The 19,012-nt window shown below is 33.6% G+C and overlaps 1 protein-coding gene across 5 annotated transcripts; it reads left to right on the top strand.

Annotated features, from left to right (window-relative positions):
• The first annotated feature begins 4,927 nt into the window (after positions 1-4,927).
• Positions 4,928-18,243, top strand: LOC111991939 (topless-related protein 4). 5 transcript variants are annotated; one of them, XM_065762353.1, is made up of 14 exons: positions 4,930-5,111; positions 5,297-5,345; positions 6,749-6,827; positions 8,395-8,522; positions 9,394-9,418; positions 9,493-9,591; positions 9,798-9,941; positions 12,963-13,061; positions 13,143-13,310; positions 13,414-13,542; positions 13,642-13,737; positions 15,895-16,083; positions 17,379-17,545; positions 17,642-18,243. In XM_065762353.1, the coding sequence occupies exons 6-14, from the start codon at positions 9,571-9,573 to the stop codon at positions 17,823-17,825; spliced, it is 1,197 nt and encodes a 398-aa protein (XP_065618425.1). In that variant the 5' UTR covers positions 4,930-5,111; positions 5,297-5,345; positions 6,749-6,827; positions 8,395-8,522; positions 9,394-9,418; positions 9,493-9,570; the 3' UTR covers positions 17,826-18,243. The 5 variants fall into 5 exon arrangements, with proteins under 5 accessions (XP_065618426.1, XP_065618425.1, XP_065618424.1 ...); XM_065762352.1 differs by having other exon boundaries at positions 6,749-6,792; XM_024023746.2 differs by lacking the exon at positions 5,297-5,345 and adding an exon at positions 5,600-5,648.
• Positions 18,244-19,012: the final 769 nt, after the last annotated feature.

Genomic DNA, 19,012 nt, shown 5'->3' on the forward strand with positions numbered 1-19,012 from the left:
TTTTCAATCATCTAAGGCATGTCAAATTAAATAAAATATTAGTATTTTCAATCATCTAAGCTTTAAATAGTTATTTTTTCATTCTTAAACTTTGTAAATGGCTTTTTTTTTTTTTTAATTTTTCAATACCTTACAAAAATGCAGAAAAAGAAAATAATTTTATCAATAATTTAGGGATGAAAAAATATCTTTTTTTGAAGTTTAAGGGTATAAAGTGAAACATTTTCAATAGTTTAGGAGTGAAAAACAAAAGTTTCAATAGTTTAAGGACAAAAAAAAAACATTTGATAAAATTTAGGAATCAAAATAATATTTTAGCCAATAATTTAAACCCTGTATTTTCAAAATATAACAAATTACACCTTTAACCCATTTTTTTGATAATTTGATAGTTTGAAAAGGTGGAATTTGAACCTCAACCATTTTTTTTTTTAAGCTGTATAATTGAAGTTCTGTGCGCACCCTAGAACGAGCTTAGAGGGCCAACTCGCTCTTGGGCTCACAATATATTTATAACGTGGGTTTTGGATTTCCTACTTTGGGTGATTCTTGCCAAGAGACCCAATGATTTCTCTGGAGCCTCAATATTATTTCCCTCTCACTCATATGACTCTAATACTCTCAGCTCTCTAGTTTCTCAAGAGCCCTTTCAACAACCCCTTCCCTTCCTTAGTTTCTCATATTTATAGCCCAAGATTAGTGGAAGAATCATGATTACACTTATGGCTAGTGGAAGAAGTGGTCCAATGTTATTATCATTAGGTGGATGTTTAGTTGGGAATGGGGTGCGATGAGAATGGCATTAGAACTGGTTCCTGTCTTAGGAGGAAGATGCTCATCGGTGGCACCACTCAAGACATTACCGAGCACCCGTGATGCGGTCTTCTCGAGCAGTTGAACTTGTTCAAAATTAGACTTGCCGGGCACATTCCCAATCGTGGATTAATGAGCCAATATTCCAACGACCAGCCAACAAGTTCTGGGCTAGACATGAGGCCGTAAGGTATGCATCCATATCCCTAGTGGGCCTTAAGCCCAACTTCTGACAGGAGTGTTAGTAACCGCGGGCCCTTCTACAGAGTTTGGTCCTAAGGTCCAACTGGCCTTAGGGGCCCAGTATTGTACAAATTCAATCTATGATGTTTTTTCCATGATAATTGTTCTTTATCATCAAGATAAGACATTAATTAGGTGCTTGCAAGGATTGAACATTATCTCTCTTATTTGACGACAATAGACTTTCACCGTTGAACTAACTGCAACCTACTAAAAGGTATTAGTTGAATTATAAGGCTTTTGATAACCTTTAACCAATGTTAAACTCTAAAAATAAAAAATGTTAAACTCTGAAGTAACACAATGCAATTCGACTTAACTAGAATGAGGTTAATTTGTTACCTTTTAAAGCTTTAGTATTTAATTTTTTTACTTTTCAAACTATAGGTTTAATTTATTACTTTTTAAAACCTTATGATTTAATTTGTAACCTTTTTTTTAGAAACAAATACACACACAAGAGAGACGGAAAGGAGTTCTAACACTATATTAATATAATAAAAAAAAAAACTTTGGAAACTATATGATATATGTTACACTCTTAAACTATAGGGTTAAAAAATTAATTTTCCCTTTTCTTTGGGTTTAGTATTTGGGGTTGACGAGGGAGGTCCTTGTGCTTGTGTTGGAATGTAAAAAGTTTTGGGGGTTGTTTGGAAATATACGGAAGTGTAAGGTGTTAAGGGAATATATGAGTTACTTTCACTAATGGCACGCTAGCCTCTGACGGGGGAGTGCGAGGAAATGGTGGTCACGCGCGCTTGTTCGATGTGACATCTACGCTCCAATCAGAGAAGACTTCTTGTTATTTATTTATTTATTTTAAATAATGTTTAATGGGAAACAGAAGAACGCCAATCCATTTTCTAATTTAATCTGATGATCATAGAAAAGTAGTAAAAGAAACGTGTCGTGTTAGTTTCAATTAGGGGTGTTTAGTCAACTCGTTAAAACTGACTCAACTCAATCTAACTTGCCGGATTGGGTCAATTTTTAGGCCTTAGTAGGTTGGGTTGGGTTATAAAAAATTTTTTGATAGCAGGTCAGGTTGGATTTGGGTCATAAAATTTCAAACTCGCTAAATCTAACCCAACTCATTTATATATTTAATATATATATATATATATTTAAAATATATTATATAATTAATAAAATTTTTAAAATAACCAACTCTTCCTATACTATATAAAAGCTAATTAGTTCACACAAACCCTAGTAAATTACTATTGTTGTTTAGTCATTAGTATTGTTTGCTTTCAAGGAATTACATTGATACTAATCTTTGAGTTTTTTTAATATATTTATATTTATATTTATATTTTTTCTACTCAATTTAATAATAATAATAAAATTGTCCAATCCATAGGTTTAATCTCACCCATGTGGGTTGAGTTGAGTTGAGTTGGATTTATATGATAGGTTGGGTTGGGTTAAATTTGTTTTGACTCACCATGGTAAGTTAGGTCAAAAAATTCCTTCAACCCGACCCATGCACACATTCCAATGTGATTTCTTTCTACTCCATAAATAGTGCTGCCTATGACTATGCGTTTACTTTCATTCAATTTTTGTTGGTAGGACTTTACATTCATTCATAATCAATTGATCATGATATTTTTTCCTAAAAAATAATAATTATAAAATTGATCATGATATTTCTCTCTAAAAAAAAAAACAAAAAATTGATCATGATATTTGACATTTGGATTTGCCTAATAAATAAAAATAATAATAGGTACCATTAAAAACTCTCTACGGAGACTTCTTGAATAGTTTTTTTTTTTTTCTTCAAATAGTTAATATAATATATAGAGACACATTTAACTCAAAAGACCTAAGCATAATGTGTACGAGCTCAACTATGCCATATTAATAACTTATTCTTCTTTATCATTATTCAATGTGAGACTTTACTCACGCGTCTACATCCAACAAGTATGAGGCGAATTTCCTATTCTCCACGTCCGCCCCACTCATGCTTGGAGTAGATTCTTTGCCTCTGCATTGACTTAGTGAGTACACGTCCAACCAAGTGTTTGTGTGTGTATATATATAAATCTTCTATTTTTTTTTAGAGAAAAAAACTTTTTCAAGTATACTAATTCAAGATTGTTGCGTGTGGGTAGAGGACTTTTTATGATGTGAGATTTTTTAAAAAACAAAAAGATGAATGTGATATATATATATATATATATATTTTTTTTTCTAAACAAATATAAATAAGCTTTAGAGATAGGCTGTAATTGTAATTTCATTTTTGAACCTCTATTTGAAAGTGGTGTGATGGGGCCTTGCAATAATAATAATAAAAGTGATATGGAGAAAAGATTGGGATAAGATAAGTAATTTTTTTTTTAAATGAATAGTAATTGTATGTGGCTATTGGATAAGAGGTTATTTATTTATTATTTTTTATATCAAAAAATGGAAGTGTTTTATTCGGATGAAAAAGGAAAAACAGATGGCTAAATTTTGGGGAAAAAAAAGAGTTACAGGTTTTTTTTTTTTAAATTTTTTATTATAACGGCAGATGTTTTATTTGGATAGAAAAAGATGAACGTGAAGGAAAAAAAAATCTAAATTTTAGGAGTTCTCTTTTAGTCATTGTTAATGGGGGTATTTTTTAAATCATATAAAAGTCCAGTTCAATAAAGGAAAATTTTTGGAGAATAGTGTGACATTATTAACCTTAATCCTGGAACATTTGTAAGAATCATTGTTTACTGGTGAGGGTATTTTTGAACTTGAAAAAAAAGTTTAGATCAAAGAGGAGAATCCTCTTTTATATATATATATATATATATATATATATACAAGGGAAATGTTTTGCTGCATACTTGTATGCAACAATTGTTGCATAATGAGTTATGTGACAACAAAAAGAAAGTAGTTGCTACATAATTTATTAAAATTTGATTTAAAATATATCATTTATTGATTTATATTCCATAAAACATTTAAAAAAAAAAAAAAAACAACTTCTAACATTACAAAATATTCTCAAAGTATAAAAATACAACAATTCAAACATAAAATAAAGTTTGCAAACTTGCGCATTGTTTAGCAAGATCTACTTGTAATTTCGCCCCATTCCAGGTTTGGATGGAGGAAACTCCCCCTGAGTTTGATTCTGTGTACATTGCTGATTTACCGTAATGAATTGTCTCTCCCCCATTTTCTTGGGGGGTTTCTCAAAAAAAAAAAAAAGTTTGCAAAGTAGCCAAAGAATGAAAGAAGTAGGTTTTTTTTTTTTTTTTAATTTATTTTTATAAATTATATTTTTTATCCAAAAATAAAATTAAGTGCTAAATGGGGAGGAATTTTGAATTTAGCATTATTTCATTAGTTGGCATGTTTGTAAAATTATTTTACAAACTAGCATCTCGAGATTTTAAAACTTGAGTTTCTTCATTAAACTCAAGTTTCTAAACCTCGAGTTTCAAGTTGTGGTAATTTGATGTTGAAAAAAAAATTCACATGGAACTAAAGACTCGAGTTCTTGCTGTGGGTTATGATGGGTCTTTTTTTTTTTTTTTTTTAATGGAACTTAAGTCTTAGATATTTGAATTTCATATAAATTATTTTTCCATGTCAACTTGGAATTCGAGTCTTTAAAACTCGAGCATTTAAGACTCGAGATGCTAATTTGTTAAAATATTTCAAAAACATGCCAACTAAGGAAATAATTGCTAAAATATTGCTAAATCCAAAATTTCCTCGCCAAATGGGGTTATTTCGGTGTTTTTATTTTTATTTTTTGGTTCCTCAACTCCTGTGTTATTTATCCCAAAATCAGGTTCAGATTTTTTTTTTTTTTGAGAAAATGAATTTACATTTTCAGAAATGAAAACAAAATACAATAAATACCTTTTCCTTGTATCTAGGATCCAATTAAAATGAAATAAGAAAAAAGAAAAGAAGGGAAAAGCAAAACACGAGAGAGAGAGAGAGAGAGAGAGAGAGAGGAATTAATAAAACACTGGCATTTCCGAACGAGTAAGAAGAAAAAGGCTGAATGGAGACTGTACTGATAATCTGATGATCTGATGCCAAAGGTGAACTCTTCTATACCCATCTTTTAATAAAACCTTTTTATTTTATTTTATTTTATTTTAGTTGTCTTGTTCTTGTAACACGCTTCAGTTTCTGTCACTAGTTAATTGAGTACAATTGGTTTTAACTATTTGCATCTCTAAATTTTGTTTCAAATTTTTTTTTTTTTTTTTGTATCTTAATGCAGGAGAAGCTGGACTCACAAACTTGTTGAGTGGGTTTTATCCAACACTGAGGTAACTACCTTCATTTCTGCCAAATCTTAGTTTTTATAGTCCTTTTTGCAATTTTCCCATGTGTATATTTTCACATACTCCAAATTCTTCATGGGTTTTGTGAATTATGGTGATCTAAAAAGGTTTCCTTCTTTTTCTTCACTATTTAGTTTTTCTTTTTTTGGAAGAGTTTTTTGTTGTAATATGTAATATAGTATTGAAACAAAGTCTGGCTATAGATATGAATTTTTTTTTTTTTTTGTATCTTAATGCAGGAGAAGCTGGACTCACAAACTTGTTGAGTGGGTTTTATCCAACACTGAGGTAACTACCTTCATTTCTGCCAAATCTTAGTTTTTATAGTCCTTTTTGCAATTTTCCCATGTGTATATTTTCACATACTCCAAATTCTTCATGGGTTTTGTGAATTATGGTGATCTAAAAAGGTTTCCTTCTTTTTCTTCACTATTTAGTTTTTCTTTTTTTGGAAGAGTTTTTTGTTGTAATATGTAATATAGTATTGAAACAAAGTCTGGCTATAGATATGAAGATTCTAACTTATGTCTGCCTAATCACATTTTTAACTTCTATTCAAACAATCTAATAAATCATATTTCAGCCTAATCCCATTGCTCTGTATGTTAAACTTTTTTCTGTGTTTCATGATGATTTGTGTTTAAGGTAACTTAGACTTGGTGTCCTTCGTCACCTTTTGCTGTTCAATTTTCTAGGTACATTTTCATTGCTTTTCACACTTTCAATGTAGCTTACCAGACTCTACAATGAGAGTGACAGCAGGAGCAATACCCAGAGCATGAAAGCATCAATTTTTTTTTTTTTTTTTTTGATATTACAGTAGTCTATGCAGCCATATTGGGACATAATGTAAAAAAGAAAAAAGAAAAATTTAATTTGAGCAAAACAATTGGCCTTGGTGGCTTGTAACATTATTGTAGTTTCGAATCAGAAATGACATTTTTGAGCCTTGTTGATACCACGGGGGCACCCCCGATGCATGCTTTGTATCTTAATCTACTTAATTATGAAGAACATGCTTGCCAATTGTCTTTGGACCAAATGGAATCTCACCCCCTTAAGTAAGGGTTGAGGTTCAGCTTATGGTTCAACACTCTGCCTCTATCTAAGTTGTAGATTTACCTACAAAGAAAAATGAATGAATAATATATCTAATTGAACTTTGTGAGGTGCATAAAACAGATTGTGCATCATTACTTTCAACATAGTAATATTTTCTTAAGACAGATGAATGTTCAAAAACAGAAAGCAGAAAAAAGAAAAGAAAAGAATTTTTCCTTCCCTACTATATGGGATCTGTTGCAATTAGTTTTGTTCCATGCACCACAACCAGTGTCATTCAAACTTTGACAAGTACCACATATTATTGAATTATATTCCATTTGCAGGTGAAGTCAGTTGAATGACTGGATTTCTACTTCAGAAGCTACATGTGAGTTACAGTGATCAGCTTACTTTTTCATTTTAGTAAGTTGAAATTTGGAAATTCTCAATTGTGTTACAATCCTTCCGTAATATACTAAGAACCTTCCCCACAGTGAATTTTGCTTTTATTAGTGGCCTGCATCTGAAACTTTATGAAACCACATTCTACTAATAAAAGAAAAGAAAAACCTTTAGGAACCTCTTAAAGATTATATAATCTCATATGCTTCCATCAAATGCGTGTAGATTTATCATAGACCTCTGAAACAATTTATTAGTGAATTTGATATATGATATATTTATATTCGTCATACATTGCATATAAAATTGTTGATGTTAACCTTTTTTGAATTTGATATATATATAAAATTGTTTAAGCGTACTATTTTAGAATTTAAAGGCTTGTCAAATGTTGTCATCTTCCAATGGGACCACATCTTCCACTAATCAATTTTCATATTTTTCAAAGTGTCAGTTCCTTGGTTATTGGATTGTTTAATTTTTAAGTAATGGTTCTCCTACACAAATCCTAGAATGGCTTAAAAAATCTTCCCTTCACTTCTTCTGTTCTCCCTCAAGTGCTTTCTCTCCTTTTTTTTTTTTTTTATTTACTGTCATCGGAGGCTTTTTTTAGGCTCAAGCCTGTCACCTATGTCATCCCAAACTCCAAACCTGTTTCTATAATCAATGGCAACTTAATTGAGAAATTATTGGAGTTCAAAGAAAATTTGAATGAAGAAGAAATGGATTAATTGAGAATTAGATATGAAGTCAGTCTCCTTGGATTAGATTACACTTGTGGCTTCTTCAATAAATGTTACCGTGGACTGTGGAAGCTCTTTATTGATGGAAAAGCATAGACGGACTCTTGCACGGACAATTCAGATTGCCAATCCTATGAATACTCACTTCCTTATCACCACAGCTTCAACTCTATAGTACTGCATCCTTTTCATCAACTTGGTCCCGATCCAGTTTGTGTCCCATTACTCATTCCTCACATCCATCCCAATCATTATTTAGTAAATTGAGGTGGTAACTTTTTAACGAGGATGTGAATAAGAACCATCATACAGATAGTAAATTGTGAATGGCAATATGAGATCAAATTGGATAAGCTGATTGGTTTTGTATGGATGAGTGATAGCATAAATCATCTTCATAAGCATATGATCACCATTGTTAGTTAGTGTTGTACTTGCAGAGTGGATAGGTAGAACATAAATGATCTTCATTGTGCCATTGCTAGGGATTTGTGGTCCATGGTTTAATGTTTATTTGGTGTCTACTGGGTCATGTTTTACTCAGTGAAAGACCTCCCACCTTTTTGCAGAGGCAGCTTCAAAAGCAATCAAAGTTATGATGTGTGGAATGCTATCCCACTATGTTTGATGTGGTCTATTTGGAGGGAACACAATGTTGGATTGTTTGATTGAAGCATCCTTCATGTGAAACTCTTCGTTCTTAGATCTTTGTTTGATTGGTCAAGGAATACCGGGGATGTTTGTTCTTCTGGTTTAGAGTTCATATAAACTTGTAATTTAGGTCTTAGTTGTTTGTTGCTATTGTATACTTCCCGTGTACTTAGGCTTTGCACTTTTGTTTTCAGGAAAATCTTATTACTTATCAAAAATAAAAAAAAAGAATAAATAATAATATGTGGGACAAAGATCTAAGCTGAGCAGAATAGCAGATTGCTTCTGAACCAAGAACAGAGGACTCAGTTAATTGTAAGAGGTATGAATTTTCCATTCAAATGTGCTTCTTGAGTGTTTGAGTTTATTTATGGAATGAGTGTGATAAATAGTTATATGCAGGCCAAAATTTGGATTTGTATCCCATATTCCTAACAAAGGTTGTACGTAAACACAAGAGTCAGTTTAGTGTAGTAAATTCAGCAAAATATGTAGAGTTCCTGGAGTTAGGATGATTGAAGTAATAAAGCAAAGCATTACAGTAGACAATATACTCTGAATGTAGCCAAAAAAAAAAGGGTTCGCATGCCGCTGGTGTGTGCATATATCCACATGAAAAGGATCTAACTTTTCTATGTTACTATCAGGTGTGTATGATACTCCAAATCTCAACATTGTTTAGGAGTTTTATACACATTCACCATATGACAACACTAAAGGTTGTACACTATAATCCTAAATGTATTTCTGCTATAAGTTATTTACTTAAAGCATTTGATCAAACAACAAGAAGATTATGAAAATTGTATGATCACAAGCTACTTAACTAATTTACTACTAAAATTCAAATGTCAACGACCTACATAGGGTTAAGTAAAAAAGGCATTTCCTAATATAAGCCCTATTTGAATAGAAGAATCAATTTCAGTCATTCCTAATGGAGCCATGCTTTGTCTCAAGTTCTGTTAAAAAGAATAAAAAAGATCCTTTGTTCAAAGGTTCTTTGTGCATGTTACTCTGACTTTTAGGCTTGTCCTTGCATTCATTTGTTCATTTCATTTAACAAGGGATAATTCTGGCTATATGAACAAGGAGAATGGAATCAAAGAACTATTTTTTTGTTGTTGTTGTGGCTGAATGAATGGAATCAAAATACTTGCAAATGCTGATGGGAATGTCTTTTCCTTTTACAGAAAGGCTTCTGCAACTGTTGTGCAGGTACTCCTTTCTTTTAATTCTTATAGCAACTTCAAATGTGTACATGCTTGTTAAATGCACTGTTTATTTTGCAGGGAGTAATAATTCGCACCTTTGGTTCTTCCAGTTCAACTGCTGGAACAAGCATTGGGGTTGCAGATAGAAGTGCACTGATGACAGTGATGGCTGGACAGGTGAGCTCGATGCCTATGTCATGTCAATAGTTGGGATGCTTCTTTGCATAGGAGTTTTAAAGTCTTTATAATGAGTATTAAATTGTCCCACGATTTATAATATATATATATATATATATATTTTTCCTGAGCATATGATTAAATCATCGTTGAACCTTACTGAAATTCTTTTTGGGGTCCAATTTTTAATTCTTGATACTTATTAGAATGGAGATAGCCGACGTTTGCCAGATATGAAACCAAATCATACTGATGAACTGGAGAAATCTAACACTTGGATGCTGACTGAATTCAATAAACCGTCTCAGCTTCGTTCCCTTCAGCTTCCTGACTGCCTGATGCCTGTAAGGGTAATTATCTGCTCCCTGCCCCCCAAACAAGAAAAAAAAAAGGCTCCACTGAAGTTAATATGAAGTATCCCAGTATATTTGTCTCCCATCATTCTGCATACAACTAAACTTTGGTTTTCTAGGTAGTTGGGCCACTTTTCTTTTTCTTCTTGTTTTTGTGTGGTATTTTTTCCCTAGTTTGAGTTGTGCCAACGTATTTTTATATTTGCTGCTACAATTCATAATGGAAAAAAAATATTCAACTTAAGTTATTGATGCCATGATCTTTGATGACCATATACTAAGAATGTGAGGGGGTCTTGACTCTTGACCCATTTTTGGGGAAAATAAATTGATGCTTACATGACTGCCTAATTCTGCAAGTTCAAGTCCATGTTGTTAGATTCACTTTGGATTGCCCATGGGTAGTTGTTCTCGTCTATGATGATTTGATAAATTATCAGCATGGCTGGATTAGTAATAGTATTGTAGGGAGCACGGCAGATCACATCTGGGCAATATAAGTGCTGGGCATATCTAACTCTTGTTGTGTAGTTCCATGCAATAGTGTTGCTGCCTCAAACTCGCGTTCTGCTTGTCAAGCCATAGACTAAGTTATTTAATATGACATATCCATGAATCCATTCTTTTGGTGATAATTTCGTGGCAATTCTGTGGTGCTGGGGCACTAGTGCCATCCATGAACAAATGCAACCTTTGCTGCACTCTTTTTGTAGACAGTTACATGTATTACCACTGAGAGAAATTACATTGTAAGTTATCAGATCACAAGGTTTACTAGTGCTATTTATTATAGATCAAATGCCCTTGCAGCCTTGTTAGTTTTCTCATCATCCTATACAACACATATTATGTTACTTTATTTACTTTATGCTTTGAACACTATGCTGCTGGGTGGTTTTAGCTCTAGTCTCTGCTTTACATCTTGAATGCATCCACATTAGCTTTCTTTATTTATCAGCTCCTCCTACTTCTATGTGAGATATAAAACTAAGCCGGATTGAAAGTGTTGGATTAATGGAAGATGTTATGATTTTAAATCGTCACGCTTTTGATGATCCTGTCTGCCTAAGATTGTTTGGTACTATCAGATGAATCCACAATGATTCTATGTATGTGTTTGGTGTTGTTGAAAGAGCAAGTCTAACAACAATTTATGCTGTATTGGGCGGTGCCTGTTTCACTCCATCCATGATCTCAAGCACTGTAGCATCTGGTGTACTTGGGTTTGATACCAAGTTGTATACTGATGGTTATTATATATTATTATATGTGTCTGGGATGTGCCAGGAATCATTTTTTTTTCCTTCTCTGTTATGCATTGGGTGCTTTTGCAGCCGTGTCTTATCAGTACCTGTGTCTGACGCAAGTACTTGGCCATTTTTCGTGTCTGTGCAACGTAGGAAATGACCATATATCTGAAGGGAAGGAATATAATTACTTGTTCTAATTAGGCTCGTATATTCCGAAATTAATTTCCAAAAACTTTCAGCTTTGATTCTTGTTAGGCTCTTGTACATGGTAACCCATTTCATACTTGTTATTCAATTTTTACCTAAAATTTAAATAATTATCAATAATCTAGGGACACAACAAAAATTCACAACGATTTCGCGACATTCCAAAATTAGCCTATCACTTAAAACATGGATCCACACAATCTGCAATTAAATTTCTTTTTTAATTACTCTTGTGTGAGGTGGTAGGCTATTTTGGAAATGTTATGAAATTTGTGTATTTTTGTTGTGTCCCTGGAATGACTCAGTAAATATTTCTTTTTAATGGAGTATTTTAAAAATAGTTTTTGATTATAAGCATGTTGGGTCCTTTTTAGGCTCTAACTGGCCAAACTGATGTTTAAAGTACATAGTAAATATCCTATCAAAAAAAAAAAAAAAATGTACATAGTAAATAGCAATTATTAGATTATGTACTTCTATATCTGTTTTCTATATTATAGAATGTTCATTTCATTATTATTTTCAAAATAGTAGGTTGGCAAGTGTATTAGTCTACTGTCAAACACTTGCTGGTTTATATATATATATATATATATATTATAAGTAAATGATTTTATCAAAAACTACCTCATGACAATTACAAAACCCAAGATAGCCTAAAGAATTGCAATGAAAGAATGGTTTACATTTACTATTTGATACCTGAAATCCCAAAGCAATGTTTTTGAAAACATGTTGTTGGTGCATCCATGGTGTGGTTGGAGAACCAATATTTTTCTTTGGAAGTCTATGGTTAAGGCAATGCCCAACACTAAGTGTACATGGTAGTTAACAAAATTTTTATATTTTATTGGTGATTCTAGACTAACTTAGTGATTCTGCAATTGACGGGTATGAGCCATGGTTGTGGGCCTTGGGTTTACTTTTATTATTAAGTCAGTCTTATTTAATTTAGAGGTCTTTATGTGTGGGTTTTGGTTAAATTCAATTAGGTTTAGTGTACTAGTCAAAGTTGAAATTGTAGTTCTACTAGAACTTAAGATTTAGAGTCATTGTACTCAAACAAGTAGAAGTTGATAAATAAATATAGGGAGTTTTGAGTATTGAGGCATGCTGGCCTTATTATTCTTTTTCCTCCATTTCTTCTTTCTTTCTTGCAGTATTGTTCACCCACACTATTGTTCATTGTTCACACAGTTACTGTTCGCTCACACCATTCATGTGCATTGTTCACATGCACTGTTCACAGAATGTGGTTAAATTTGATTTCCATTTCTCTTTGCCTTTTTTCAACCCAAATCAAAGTTTTTTCTCATTTATTCTAAAACCATATTCATTCTTTAACCCTAACCTTTTTTATTAAAAGGTTCCAAATCCTAGATCCAGAAATCCTAAAGTTTAAGCCACCACAAGCACACATAAACAAAGTCTCCCATTTGTCCTACATCATATATTCTACTTCTACAATGAAAAAATGAGATGAAAGTAAGAAGTGCTCAAGTTAACTGTATTATTTTTTATTTTTTAAATCCTAACTCTAATAGTTCTTTCTCCATTTCAGATTAGTAGGTTGACATATACAAATTCAGGAGGTGCCATATTGGCATTAGGATTCAATGCTGTGCACAAACTTTGGAAATGGCAGGCAAATGAGGGGAAGGTATGGATGCCCTTGTTTTTGAGGGAAATATGTTGTTATTGTAATACACTTAGCAATTCACAAATGCTTTGCTGATTGTAGGCAACTTCTAGTGTGCCACCACAATTGTGGCAACCTTCCAATGGAGTATTGATGACAAACGATAAGGTTGAAGATGCTATTCCTTGCTTTGCTCTTTCAAAGAATGATTCTTATCTTATATCAGCATCTGGTGGAAAAAGTTCCCTTTATAATATGATGACATTTGAGGTAATGGCAATGTTATCTAATATCTTTCCAGGGGTCTAATTTCCTGAGGAGTTTATGATAAGCACACGTACCAATATTATGAACCTATGCATTTCTTGTGTAGAGGATGACAACATTCATGCCTCCACCACCTGCAGCAACATTTGTTGCTTTCTACCCACAAGACAACAACATTGTTGCCATAGGCATTGATGATTCTTCTATTGATATTTACAATGTCAGATTTGATGAGGTAGTAACCTGAACCATGATCTATATTGCAAACTAACATGAAAATGTGCATTTGAATTCTATATAGTGACAATTAAAATTTTTATGTGGTGTTGGATAGATCAAAAGCAAGCTCAAAGGTCACCAGAAGAGAGTAACTGGCCTTGCCTTTTCTAACGTTCTAAATATTCTTGTATCATCAGGAGCTGATGCTCAGGTATATTCTTTACACAATGAGAAGGAATGGAGATATAACATATAAGACTTTCTCTCTCCCTCTCTCTCTGAGTGTGTGCGCATGAGTGTGTACCCCTCTTTCCCTTTTCTTTCCTTTCTTTTCAATCCACCCTAGAAAATCTCTATTACCAAACAGACCATTAGGGCCTAACAGAACAATGGCCATCTGTTTTAAGGAAAAATCCTATATTCTTTGTTGCCTTTTTAATTTGAAATTTTCTCATTTAGTGGAATGATACCTAGAGGTAAAACCTTGGTGCGATGGCAAGTGCTCTCTGCCCAAGTGATATGGTGTGGGTTCACATTTTATAATCAACCTCTCTAAATTTGGGGGTAGGTTGTCTTCCAACCACCTTTTGTAGATTCCGCAGAAGTGAGAATCTTGTGCCCTAGTTACAACCTTTTTTAGTAGAATGATTCCTCCTAATGTATTATTATTAACTTATGGTGGCCCAATTCAAATATCAGGGTGCATGAGACAATGCCTCAATGAAAATCAACAAAAAAAAGGATAGTTTTGTAATTTTGAAAGAGAAAGAGGACATTTCTGTACTTTTAATTTCAAATAAGTTGGGTTGAGCTAAGCCACCACAAACATCAAATTCAAGCAGGAAAAAAAGGAAAAAAGAAATGCAAAGGTAAAACATAACCAAAGCAATTGAAAAAATTGCCTTGTCTTCTTCACCGCTAGGGCTTCCGGATCACACTGTTGGCCATAGGTATGGGTTTATTTTCTTAAATTACTAATTTGGTCTTCTAACTATTGGGCAAAGTTCAATTGGTTTGTCAACTATTAATTGTGTTAATTTTGTCCCAACTAAGTAAACGTTATCCTTGGGTCTCCAATCCGTTTAAATATGAATGGAATTAATTGTTGAAAATGACATGATTTTGTAATTTTTACACTACATAATAAGCTTTTACATATGTTCTATTTGTCAAATAAGATAATTTCATTAACATTTGAATGGAGAGGAGATCCAACGATGAGATTGACTTATTTTGAGAGGGACTAAGTTGACACAATTTATAGTTGAGGGACCAAATTGACATAATTAATAGTTGAGGCACCAATTTAAACTTTACAACAATAGTTTTGAGGACTAAATTGGTAAGTTAAGCCTTTTATTTTGTTCTTTCTTATTTCTATACTTCTCTCATTCTCTCACACCTCTTTGGTAACTATTTCTCATTCTCACCTCATGGACAGCTCTCTTTTGCTTTGTTTCTTCTTCTTCTTCTTCTTCTCTCAATTTACAAATAGTTCCTTTTTGAAATAGTTTATTCTCAGATTAATTAATAGAGCCTGTTCTTAGATTAATTATTACATATAGTTTAAGTTCTAAATGTATAATAATTACATGTAGAATTTGGCACCTTGCTGCACTTAGGCTAATGCCTCATGCCTTGGGCAATACAAGGCCTTGGTGCCTTAGCCTTTGACTATTTTGGTCCCTGGCTGTATATAAGAAGAAAGGGGTCAAAGGTAACAAGTTGAGGCTAGAAATTATGTTGTGATATTGGGGACAGAAGTCCAGTCTGGGAATTTGTTTCAATGGAGGAGGTCAATTGTCAAAAAGTGCTAATCTGTCTAATAAATAAGGCTGTAGTTCACTGAAACTAAGAACTAGTTGAAGCTTTTAATTTTTTGGAGAATATTTCAGGAACATTAATTTTTTCTTGGTATCTATTACATATGTTCAGTCGACACATTTGAATCTAAAGGAAAAAGGTGTCCAGCTCAGTGGAAGTTCTCTCTTAGACCTAAAGCATGTGTGTTTTGGATAACATATTTTACAAGTGTGTTCTACAGACTGCTCTGTAGACTGCAATATTGCTAACAGTGGCATCTACAGAACAGTTTTCCAACACAGTTTTGAGTCTCTTTTTTGTATTATTGTGACTGCAGTTTTTGTGCTTCATCTATGGGTCCATTTGAGGTCCATGAGTAACTTGATGCTCATTAAGATGTACACTCAATTTCTCTTTACTCCGTTTAGGTGCAATTGCAGATGAAAGAAATGAGAAATATTCTTCTTATTGAGTTGTTTCCTTATTTTATGTGCATGGGTGACAGACATGAAGAATTATGGAATATTATTTTTTAATTAATTTTTTTTTTGGAACTGATTTGCAGCTATGTGTATGGAGCATGGATGAGTGGGAGAAGCAGGCTAGTAAATTCTTGCAGATTCCCCCTGGGCGTGTATCATCTCCTTGTGCACAGACCCGTGTTCAGTTTCACCAAGACCAGATACACGTGCTGGCTGTTCATGAAACTCAAATAGCCATATATAAGGCACCAAAGTTGGAGTACCTTAAGCAGGTCTGTGAGGCATTGCATAATTGTCCTTTTAAATTCTCTACTCTACCAGCAGTTAGGGAACGGACTCCTAGCTCATTTCCTGTAGTCCTCAAAAGTGTAGGAGAGTGAGCAAATGAGGCAGTGCCACAGTGTCACTTATTTGTGTTTACCAAAACTTATAAGAGTTTGTTTGGTTAGGCGATTTGGGAGTTTAAAAGAGCATTTTTAAAACCCAAAACGCCGTTTCTCAACAGCAACTCTTTATAGCTTTTTTTAATTTTACTTTTTATAAGTATCTTTATAGCTTTTTTACAAATGCCCATTTTAATCCCAAAACACCGTTTCACAAAAACTTATACAAACGCACCCTAAATATGTAAAGTATTAATGGGTTTTGTATTCTAATTTTTTTCTAAGTTTGTATATTGTTTGATTGTCGAGTCATCATTAGTGTGAATATTGCTTGTTTTTGTGAGACAAGTCATCTGTTGTTTTCAACATAAAACATTTTCATAGGGTAAATGTGTAAATGTTAAGTAGAAATATTTTTCAAGGGCAATGATTTTTTTGGTTGTTTGGTTTGAAATCTGGAAAATTTAGCATTTGGTTGCATTGAAATTTTTTTATTTTAAAACCAACAAAAACCACAAGTTGGTAGTCAGTGTTGGTTGTGGTAATAGGGGTTGGTAGGAGTGAGGGGGTGGGGCAGGGAGGTGGGAGCTGGTGGTGGTAGTGTAGAGGAATAGGGGAAAGGTGGTGATGGTAGCGTGGAGGTGGGGGGAGGGTGGTGTTGGTGGTGGCATAGGGGAGTGGGGAGGGAGGTTGGTGGTGGGCGCATGGAGGAGGGAGCAAGGTGGTGGCAGTGCAGCTAGCCAGTGGGAGAAGGGAGGTGGTGGTTGTGGCATGGGGGGGAGTGGGAAGGGGAGGGGAGGAAGATGGTTTCTATGGTGCTACAAAGGAGTTGGGGGAGGTGGGATTGAGGAGGGTGGGGATAAGGCACCAGGCTTAGTCTGGAAAATGATAGGTAAACGTTTTCCATTGACTAGCAATCTCCATTGTACTAAATATTGGGAAAAACTGAACATTATTCACTAAATATTTTATTCTAAAAAAAAAAATGGAGCCTTACTCTCAACTGCATTGAATATAGATGGATGCATGCTCAAAACTGCCTGGTTTTTATTCAATGTATGCATTCTCAAATCTGCCTGCTTTTTATGCAGGGAAAGCAGGTTATTTTTTGCAGTATTGGTAATTTTTCATGTTGAGAATAGCTTTGTATGACTATGTTTATTAAGAAACTTTATCTGTGACAGTGGGTTCCCCAAGAATCATGCGGTTCAGTTACAGACGCTACATATTCATGTGATAGCCAGTCAATATATGTAAGTGTTGAAGATGGAAGCGTGTGGGTTCTTACTGCCACAACGCTCCAACCGAGGTCTCGTATTAGTCCTGATGCATATTTTCCTTCTAATCTCAGGTTCTGATTAGCAATATATAGTTTTACAAGTACTGATAATTAATGTACATTTATAAACTCCATGTTTGCCTTTTTAATGAAGCTATTGTTGGACAGCTCAAGGATTTATCCCATTGTCATTGCGGCTCATCCGTCTCAACCTAATCAGTTTGCACTTGGACTAACTAATGGTGGAGTATATGTTATTGAGCCTCCAGAATCAAAGGGAAACTGGGGTGTGATACTGCCTCTTGAAAATGGTGCTGGGCCTAGCTTCAACCTTGCTGTTGGTTTGGAATGATTATGCCAGGCTTTTACCACTGATTTATGCATACCTCATCTCAATGAGTCCCTTTTTATTCCATGGGAAACAGCAAATGTTTAGGTTTCTTAAGTCTCTTTAATGCACAGCTATAACATTAGGCAGGTGATTTAAGATGGGCAATTCTTCCATACACATTAAAGAGGTGGTACACTAGTGTTAACATAATAGAAGAGATATAGGAGAGCAGTAATTCCTTATTATGGTTGATGGAGAGATATTTCCTCTCAAATGTATTAAAAATAGATATGTAATCTATCTTAATTCTTCAAATTTTTTTCATGTAGTGGAAGGTATCTGCTTGATCATGAACAATCCTTTGCAAGATGGATTTGTTCTCCACTTCATTAATTTATATCATTATCGGATGTAATTGATTAAGCATCCTCATTACCTATTTGCTTTAAATTGTAAATGCAGTGCATCTTCTACGTTCTGGGCTGCACTCTTCAAATTGAGGATGCAATCATCAATGTTGCAAAAGTTCAAGGCATGACTGATTCAATCAAATTTGTGGTATGTGGAAATGTTTATGTTTTCTTTCTCGTCTTTTAACACTTGGGATGTGGGGTTGTTTGAATACAGTGCAGTGCAATTACCATTTGACGTGAGAAGGAAAAGTTAACAAGATTAAAAAAGAAACAAAACAAAACTGGATAGGAACCAAATTGAAGTGACCAAATTGACACGAGTAAAAGTTTAAGGACTAAATTGAAATATAGTGTAAAGGATAGACTAAATATGTAGTTTATTCAAAAAATTTAGATTCAATTCACGGATTTAGATTAAAAAGTGATTTATTTATTTTGAACTTTAATCTCATTTATTGAAAGTGATATTGTACAGGATGTCAATCTTGGGATGTGTAATTTGATCCAACCTTTGAGTTTTTATGTAGCCACTGCTATTTTTTCCAATTTGAAATGGTTTGCTGAGAAAAATGACGTTAAATGAAAGCAGTCACTGTTCTGTTTGGAGTTTGAACTTTATTTAAAGCGCTAATTATGGTCAACATTGTATTTTTGCATTCCCTTGATTCAGTAACCACACAACATTTTCTTTGTGCAAACTCTTCTGCCTTTTGCGTAAAGGGATGGAAAATTGGAAATGAAGTTGAGTTATTTCTTTGATGCATAAATCTTCAATCTGTGACTAGCCATTTGCAC

Source organism: Quercus suber, unplaced genomic scaffold (assembly GCF_002906115.3).
Source record: "Quercus suber isolate HL8 unplaced genomic scaffold, Cork oak 2.0 scaffold_454, whole genome shotgun sequence".
NCBI lineage: Eukaryota > Viridiplantae > Streptophyta > Magnoliopsida > Fagales > Fagaceae > Quercus > Quercus suber.